The sequence below is a fragment of the Micromesistius poutassou genome (genome assembly GCF_964030765.1).
Source record: "Micromesistius poutassou genome assembly, chromosome: 16".
In the NCBI taxonomy this organism is placed as follows: Eukaryota; Metazoa; Chordata; class Actinopteri; order Gadiformes; family Gadidae; genus Micromesistius; species Micromesistius poutassou.
Genome location: NC_140286.1, coordinates 4,500,037 through 4,509,522, shown reverse-complemented (window position 1 = coordinate 4,509,522; position 9,486 = coordinate 4,500,037). Strand labels below are relative to the sequence as shown.

Sequence of the window (9,486 nt, the reverse complement as noted above, 5' to 3'; positions counted from 1 at the left end):
CGGCCAGTGAAGAGCAGGAACTAACTTCTTGCCTCGGAAAGCGTAGAAAGCTTGCCCCTCGAATGCCAAACGACGCTGATTGGCCGAGGTTTACGCGAGCCGGCAGCATGTGGCCACCAGATTGGTTAAAGGAGGTTTCTGTTATAGTATAAGGACGTAACTGGGCGGGACTTATGCAATGGACGTAGTTAGGTTGAGGAAACAATGAATGCGGCCTAGATCATTTGGCTGAGGTCCTCAATAACAGCAATTGAGCGCGCTGATCAATTACTGATGATCCAGGACCGATAAAGGATTTTTGGTTCATTAATGACCTATAGCTCGTTCGATGTGAAATATATCTTTCAAATTAATTCACCGTTTAGGTTTTTTTTTTGAATAAAAATAGTAACATCCAACCGTGAATGAATGAAGCCATTATGTGTAGTATTGTGAATAGACGTATGCGCATTGTTTTTTATTTCACTGTATTGTCATTATATATGAATAAATAGAGTACATTAAAAAAATAGCATAAATACCGTGATGTCTGATCCGTTTATCTAAAAAAGGTATTCGTGGCCATGTAGGCCTTGACCACTATAATATTAGGATGGTTTATGCCTTATATGTGTATGTGTATAGGTTCTAGCATGAACCCGACTTTATACCTATACCCCATTGGATTTCCATCATCAACATAACATTATACACATTCTAACCAAAACTACATGCTATAGATTTTCCGTTTAGAAATGTAACAGTTACTTCTATACAAAGTGTCTTATACAAATTTGTTATTCTACATTTTTTCATGAAAGGGCAGATAGGGCTTAGGGTGTTCCGCTCAAGAGTTCCTGTCAATAGTGGGGACATGGGAGTTTGAACCCATCCCGTCCACAGTAACCTTCGACTAGACATATTTTAATAGAGACATATTTTGATAGTTTTATAATAGGAGTTTGTGTTCTCACAGTGTCTCCTCGGTAGTCAATATAAATGTATTTGGACTCTGCAGATCAGGCAGTTACTATGTACCACGTGTGTGTGTGTGTGTGTGTGTGTGTGTGTGTGTGTGTGTGTGTGTGTGTGTGTGTGTGTGTGTGTGTGTGTGTGTGTGTGTGTGTGTGTGTGTGTGTGTGTGTGTGTTTTGGCAATGTGAATGAACGTTTTTCATGCCAATAAAACACTTTGAATTCAATTTAACTAAATTGAGAGAGAGAGAGAGAGGGAGAAAAGAGAGGGATAGAGGGATAGAGGATAAAACAAGAGAGATAGAGAGAGAGAAAGAGAGAGACAGAGTGAGAGAAAGAGATACAGTGAGCTAGAGAGACAGAGAAAGAAACAGAGAGAGTGAGACAGAACGAGAGACAAAGAGAGAGAGAGAGAGAGACAGAAATAGAGCGAAAGAGAGAGAGAGAGAGAGAGAGAGAGAGAGAGATATAAACTGAGTGAGAGAGAAAGAGAGTGAAATAGACAGTGAGTACAATAGACAGATATACAGAGAGAGTGATATATGGCGGCCGCTGTGGTCATACAAGTGTAAATGAGTGGATTGGACGGCACACCGCACTCTATGCATTGCACCCCCTGCTGTGTGCGGCCTGATCCCACGCCAACGTCTCCATCTGTCTGGTTCCCGGGACCAGGAGCTTCCGGCACCCACCGCACCTCTCTGTTCTGCTCCTGGCCCGGCCCAACCCACCCGCGCCAAACCCTGCTGGTCCGAGCTATATTTACCAACAGCTGCTGGGGAGCGATATGCTAAAGTCAGAGTAGAATCTGCTGGGATAAGGGGAGAATATGGTGGAGCCAGAGGAGAATATGGTGGAGTCAGAGGAGAATCTGCTGGGACGAGGGGAGAATATGGTGGGATGAGAGGAGAATATGGGGAGATGAAAGGAGATTCTGGGAAACCTAGAGGAGAATCTGGTATAATTTAGGAAAACATTTGAGGAAAAGGTAAACGATAGGAAAATGTGTACCATTCCAAACCAGGGCAAATAGAGAATGATAAATCAGTAGAATCAATGCTGTATTCTATTGAACACATGTAAGAACACGATATGAATACTTATAAATAAAAGAGTTGTTTAATTATTGTTTGAGAAAAAGTTTTCCAATGATGGGTGAAAAACATGAAAAACATTTTTTTATATTATATATACTTTTTGAAAAAACAAGACAAGTGGCGACTGTTTTAACATCTATGTTGATTTTTTTGTATTTATTTATCCCAAGATCCAGGTCCATGGTAAAAGTGTATTTTCATAACAGGCAATATGTAATATAAGACACAAGACACATTGGGACGAATCCAGTTTGAAAGACAGGCAAGATACATTCTGGAATTCAGTTTACAATTTACAAAACTTAATTAAACAAAAATACATATACTCTTACTTATTCATTGCACTTAAGCCCACATTGCACAAAGTAAATCATTTTACTACAGTATTCAATTGTATTTACTAAATTATTTAATGACAATAATAAATGTCTTGTGTTTAGCTCAAAAATTTCTGCTAAGAAGCAGAAACAGAGAAATGAATGTTCGTTAAAACATTTCCACCCATAACATTTTGCTTTGAATTTTGAATGCCTCCCGCTCAATAATTCCCTTACTGTGGGATTCTGAGAGTTTTGTGTAAAATTCCATAGATGCTTTGACATGTTTGTTACGAAAAATTAGAAATTGTAATTACATATATATTATTTTATCTTCTGACCCGTAAGAGATGCATATGCAAGGTAAAGAAATTAAATGTGACAACAAAAAATATAGTTTTCCACTTTTAACCCTGGTCTGTGTCGTAAGTCTATGTGGTATCGTAAGCTAATAAATGCTACATAGGTCCTGCTTCAAATTAACTCCCGTGGTAGCATAACACAGGTCAAGTACATTTGAAAATGTGTTGTTGTTTAAGCGTTCACCTTCGGGTCACCGGAGCATCTACTCAGTGCTCCTCTAATATATTTCAGGTAAAAAGCAACACATGAAACACTTCCTGTTTCAGACATGGCCTCAACATCCTCCCCTCACTTGCATACTTCCTGTCCCGCCCCCAATGTGAACCAACACACCCAACCATCCCCCAACCCGCCCACCTCCCTCAACCCTGCCCATTCTGCCAACCATCCCCATCCTGACCCATCACCCCTCAACCAACCCCAACCGCCCTATCGAACCCAAACCTGCCAACAAGCCTCCACCGAACCACCCGGGCCCCAACCACCTCCAACCTGTTACACCCCTGCTATACCCACGTGGCCAAAGAGCACCACATCACATCCACCCACCACATCCCCAACATACCACCACCCCTACCAACCACATCCCCAACGCACCACTGACAGACACCCACCACCCCACCCTCACCCCAACCATCCATCCAGCCATGCCTATCCCACCAACCCACCGCCTATAGCCGGGGTCCCGATCACAAGGGGAAGACCAGGAAGCCGGAGAAGGTGGAGTATTTCCAGCCGCCCATCAGGTTGCCCTTTTCCAGCTTGAGGTAGGCCTTGTCCCCCCGCTCCATGATGACCAGGCCGGCGTTGGTGGCCGCCTCCCGCGTCACGTCCTGGTCCCCAGCGAAGGCCGACACCATGGGCCAGCCGTTCAGCATCAGGCTGACCTGCAGGACAGGACAGTTTCATGCAGAGGTTAGCAGAGGCTTATTCAAGGGTTTGGGGTGCTGGGGAGGAACATAGCTCCCCGAGTGCCCCCCCTACTAAATCTGGTTTTAAAATAAAGTAATTTTAACCATCAATTCTCTGAAATACTCTGCAAAGGCTGAGAGTTCTCCCCCGTGTTATTCTGTGTGACTGCTGGGCCACCTGTACTAAATTACATTTTAACCCGTCACTGGGTGTTGTATATTATTAGTATGTATATCAATAAGTATATGTATCGATGCACGTTTATGTGTGTGTGTTTGTGTGTGTGTGTGTGTGTGTGTGTGTGTGTGGGTGCGTTTGGCGTGAGTGAGTGTGTGTGTGTGTGTGTGTGTGTGTGTGTGTGTGTGTATGTGTGTGTTTGTGTATATGCGTGTGTGTGAGCGTGTGTGCTTGCATGCTCATGCACAAATACGTGTGCGTTACATAATTGCTACAATTAGTGTAGTGTCGATAGTTGACTGTTTAATGCGTCGCTAAGTGTTTCCTCTCATCTCATCTCCATACCTGGATGGTCTGTCGGTTGTAGGCCTTCACCACATGGAAGTTAAAGCTGTACACTCCTCTCCGCGGGGCCAGGAACACACTGCTGTCCTGCTCAAAGTGGTTCCCCACGTTCACCAGGATCTGCTCCCAACAACAACGCAACAGCAGGGTGAGTGGGAGGAAGGACAAGGCTCCAGGTCGGCCACATGGGACATGATGGAGAGAAGGGTGACGCCTTTCATTCATACTGTTTGTTTTAACAGTATTATTTAAATCAGGTGGGTGAGGAGAGTGTACTCGTGACTAGGGTGTGCGACTCTCAGACAAAAGGCCCTGGGTTCGATCCCCAATGTCCACAGATTAAACTGTAGGCATCCTTGAGCAATGTGCCCTAACTGCTACCTGCTCTTTAAATACATTTAACATCTGAAGATACTTTGCATAAAAGCCTCCCCTAAATAACGAAATAGTTGTAATTAATCGCCTTAAAAAATTGTCACTTAGCTAACAAAACAAAGATAACGCACAACAACGCACAGCAAACATTCCCCCTGAGGGAATGGTGTTAGTTCAACGTACGTGATCAAAGTAGATGATCATGGTGCGGTTGCTCATGTCTGTGGGCTCATGGTTGGTCTGGCGTGTGGCGGAGAAGGCCACGCGCCCCGTGCCGGAGCGGACCGACATGCCCAGGGCGTTGCCCGACGGCTCGGAGGAGGGGGTGGAGTCGCACACCACCAGGCACTTCCCCTCCAGGACGATGGGCTCTGTGTCGTTCTGGCCCCGGGAGCCCGGAGGGGCCCCCAGCAGGAGCAGGAGCAGGAGAGGGCCCACACTGAGGAGCCTGCTCAGCTCCACACAGCACTGGGAAACTGATCCGCTGGGGTTCATGGTCTGGATCCGGATCTGGTGGTCTGGTTTGAGACCTTCAAAGGGGGTTCTGGTGCGGAGGTTATAGGAGGACCGGCTGCTGGAGAACACGATGTGAGATGTGTAATCGCTTTAGTCATTCAATATCATGTAATGAAAAGACTGAATGAATGTGGGAGAATGGATTTTTTTTGGAGGGGATCCAAGGATGCTCTTGGCTCTCAGGATCAGAGACAACACGGAGCAAGTCCTCACTCTGAGCGTATTGAGGACATCTTTTTAAGCTGTTTAAAAGGAAGAAAAAAAAAAACGTCTGACGGACAGGCCTCTCGGTAATAATAGTATCTACCCTCGAGTTTTGTTTAGGGTGCAGGGAGGCAGCTACGCCAGGGGGCGTAGGGGGCGGAGCAGCAGCAACACTTGGCCGAACTCACTGTTGACTTTGTAGGCCCTGAAAGACAAGAGGTGGGGGGGGGGGGGGCACAACAGGTTGCTTTACAAGAAGGTGACTTTGACTTGAGAGGGAAAGAGGGAGAGAGATGGTGAGAGAGAGGGGGATGGAGGAAGAGAGAGATGAAGAGAGAGCAAGAAAGAAAGTGAGAGAGCGAGGGATGGAGAGAGAGATGGAGGGAGAGGGATGGAGGGAGAGAGTGGGAGAGAAAGGGATGGAGAGGGATGGAGGGAGAGAGAGAGAGGTAGCGAGGAAGAGAGGAAGGGAGTGGGAGAGAGAGAGAGATGGAGGAAGAGAGATATATAGAGAGGGAGGGAGAGAGGGAGGAAGAGAGAGATAGAGAGAGGGAGGGAGAGAGGGAGAGAGAGAGAGAGGGATTGAGGGAGAGGGATATGATGAGGTAAGATGCTGGATGGAACCCAGGGGAAGGATGTGGGGGTAGGTGAGGAGAGTGGAGGAGACGGAGGGAGAGGGGAGGGGAGGGGAGCGAGGGAAGAGAACTCCACTGAGTAGCCATCTGTCTCTCACACATGTACTGTTCTCCGATGGTCCAACATACGCACACCCCCCCACCCGCGTTTTACCTTATTATCTATTCACATAAACACGGAGTGTTTGTGCACAACACGCACCCACACATTTTCCCGACGCGCGCACAAAGAAAAACAGGCACACACGCCAGAAATTGCTCACACACACACACACACACACACACACACACACACACACACACACACACACATACACAAATACACACAAATACACACACACAAAGACACTTACTCAAACAAGCACTCCTTCTCGTTTGGCCCCTCACTGGATTTTGAACGTTAGAATTTTCCCCCTTTTTTTTAAACTGGACACCAGCATCAATTACAAACACCATACAGGACTATTTTTGACTACTTTCTAATATCAGGCACTGTTCTTTTGGAAGTAACACTCAGTAACATAATAACACTGATAATAATACAAATGTGTGTGTGTGTGTGTGTGTGTGTGTGTGTGTGTGTGTGTGTGTGTGTGTGTGTGTGTGTGTGTGTGTGTGTGTGTGTGTGTGTGTTGCAAATACAAAATCTACATTAAATCAAATAAATTAAGTCAATCTGCCTAGATAATTTGGTTGTTCAGTTTTTTGTTTATAATATATATATAGAACACAAAACAAATTCAGGTATGAGTTAGACTGATAAGAGTTAGTAAGAATATAGAGGCGTCACCTGGTTGGATCAGAGTCCGGTCCCTCTGCTAGTCCATGCAGGGTGACGACTAAGACTTCCCTCCAGAGACGCTCAACAGGGTCAGCAGTCTATTCCTCGGAGACTCCTGCAGCTCTACCTTAGCACGACCGCGGTATAGCGTATGCCCCAAACTCTCTCTCTCTCTCTCTCTCTCTCTCTCTCTCTTCCACTCACTCTCTTTCCCACTCATGCTCTCTCTCTCCCTTTCCTTGTCTCTCTCTCTCTCTCTCTCTCTCTGGCTCCCTCTCTCTCCTTCTGTCTTCCAACCTCCCTCAATCTTTCCCACTCTCTCTCCCTATCTCCCTCCCTCTCTCATTCTCTCCTCGACTCCCTCTCCCTCACCTCCCTCCTATGCTTCTCTGCCTCCCACGCCCTTCCTCCTGTTTGTTACACCCGCCCACTCACTTTTACCGGCTGATAAAGAGCAAGTGTGAAGAAGAGGAAGGAGAAGTGATGTCATTTGTGAGATCTGTAATCCCAGAGAGGTAAGGGTAGGAAGCTGAACAGCAGACTAGTAACTAGTCTGTTTAAAAAAGAAATCCCATGAAATTCATGGTTTGGTAGTGTCTGTCATCAAGAGGAGATCCCTGCACATTTATACTTATAGTCATATTTATTTTTTAATGCACAAGTCACCTACAAACGGACAGTTACATGTATATAATATGTTTATCTTATTCTAATAGTTTTTTATTATATTTTATTTCAAATTGGTAAATTTATTTGTATATATACTCTTGTTTCGCACTCTCTTTTCCCACTGTACTGCTGGTCACTTGTGAATTTCTCCTAAGGGGGATTAATAAAGGACTATCTATCTATCTATCTATCTATCTATCTATCTATCTTTTTGGTATGTATTAATAATATATCTTGCTTAAATATCTAATGTATAAACTGACGCTTGGGTGGCACATTAAAATGACACAATAGAATAGAGTAGATGATTTTTTTAATGAAGACATTTGTTTGTTGTTCATTCTTAACTCATACATTATCAAGTATTGAAAAAAAAACGGTGCAACCTTCATGTCGAAATTTTGTCTTTAAGACTTTGTCTTTAATGCATTTCATTCCAATTCATTTTGTACATTTAGCCAAACCGGAGGGATTTATCCAAACATCTAAAATAGCCCTTGCTAAATAAACGAACTCCTAAAGTTATTGGATTAAATATCGCCACCTTTTGGCTAAAGTAAGTAAATGCAAGAATTTTTTTTCCCGTAAGAGCGGGACTTTTAGATACTGGGTTTAAGATGCGACAAAATAAAATAATACCTAATAATAACCATGCAAACCTACATTATTTAATTAAGTTCCTTAATCGAAAGTAAGATAATTGTGCCCTCTTGTGTGTGATCTCAGTGATCTGACATATCTTCTGATAACTTATGATAACCTTGCCAAAATCAACCCCGCCTTACTTTGAAACAGATGGTATCCGTAATAATTAAAACCCATCTTCTAACAGGGAACTTCAATTGAGGTTTTAGTGATTTGTGATCAATTCCCAATCTTATTGGGCACATTATCCCATCATTAAATAATATTATATCATGATCCTAACACTGTCGCTCATCAAACCCATATAAATATTCCTTATATATATTATATATAAGTCCCATCCTAATATCCTGAAAAACCGCCACATTCCTTTTGGCCAAACAGGCTGGTTCATTTTGTTTTATGGCTTTGCCATAAAAAAAAGTTCCATCAGTTCCACGTATTCATTCAGTCTCCCCCCGTTTTACTGAGTTTTCAATGTCGCCCCCTGGTGGCTCAAACCTTAAGGACAGACACGCGGCTGTTGAGCTCGGCTTTGTACAGCCCGAAGCCCAAGCACACCGGCTGGCTGAAGGTCGTTGAGAAGGTGTACAGGTGGGCGAGAACCCCGGACGGGCCCACCTCACAGAAGGTGATGGTTCCCGCGTCGTAGTCCAAAGCCACGCCGACCCGGTTGCCACTCATCTGGCAGGCGAGGCGGGTCTTCCTGCGGTTGTGCCAGGCCGCCAACTTCCTGTCGTGCTGCTGGGTTAAACTCCAGGACACCTGGGTAACAGATGAAGACGTTACAGGTGGAGAGCCAGCCACTGTTTCAGGGTTTTTTAATGAAAAGGTAGTAATAGCAACAAACTTAAACTAATACCCACTTTTGGAGAAACACTGCCAACTTTCGAGGCACCTTCACACCCACAGTCATGCAAGGACACACTCACACACAAACATGCACGCACGCACGCACACACTCACAAACAAACACTTCTTATAAAACCCTTCCTGTAAACATTCCAATGTAAGAATTGTAGGAGTAGAACTTGTTTGATTGGTAGAACATCAAACTGCCAATCGTTCCTCAGCCATAGCCCACACACGGATACTAAAAGCACGGGGTGGGTGTGTGTGTAGGTGTATGTATGCGAGTTTGTGCTTGTGTGTATGTGTGGTGTGTGTATGTGCAAATTTATGCGTGCGTGTGTGCTTTGGTGCGTGTGTGAGTGTGTGTGTCTGTGTGCGTGTGTGCGTGTTCACGTGTCTGTCTGTGTGCGTGCGTGCATGTGTGTCTGTCTGTCTGTCTGTGTGCGCGTGTCTGTCTGTCTGTCTGTCTGCATGCATGCGTGCGTGCGTGTCTGTCTGTGTGTGTGCAGGTGTCTGTCTGTGTGTGTGCAGGTGTCTGTCTGTGTGCGTGCGTGTGTGCTCATGTCTGTGTGTGTGTGTGTGCATGCGTGCGTGGGTGCAGGTGTCTGTCTGTGTGCGTGCGTGTGTACTGACCGGGTTGTTCCC

The 9,486-nt window shown here is 44.9% G+C and overlaps 2 protein-coding genes across 2 annotated transcripts in view; both read right to left on the bottom strand.

Annotated features, from left to right (window-relative positions):
- Nucleotides 1–3,419: 3,419 nt before the first annotated feature.
- Nucleotides 3,420–5,288, bottom strand: cbln12 (cerebellin 12; the record flags this gene model as incomplete). The annotated part of the gene is made up of 4 exons (XM_084481445.1): nucleotides 3,420–3,617; nucleotides 4,165–4,284; nucleotides 4,723–5,113; nucleotides 5,269–5,288. 4 exons carry the CDS (start codon nucleotides 5,286–5,288, stop codon nucleotides 3,420–3,422), a joined length of 729 nt encoding a protein of 242 aa, XP_084337571.1.
- Nucleotides 5,289–8,484: 3,196 nt separating this feature from the next.
- Nucleotides 8,485–9,486, bottom strand: part of trim110 (tripartite motif containing 110) — a gene marked incomplete at both ends in the record, with an annotated part of 4,279 nt that continues 3,277 nt past the window's right edge. Inside the window, 2 exons of the mRNA XM_084481444.1 lie at nucleotides 8,485–8,754; nucleotides 9,475–9,486. The exon at nucleotides 9,475–9,486 is cut by the window's right edge and continues 260 nt beyond it. Coding sequence (XP_084337570.1) covers nucleotides 8,485–8,754; nucleotides 9,475–9,486 — 282 coding nt within the window. The remainder of the gene's footprint in view (nucleotides 8,755–9,474) is intronic.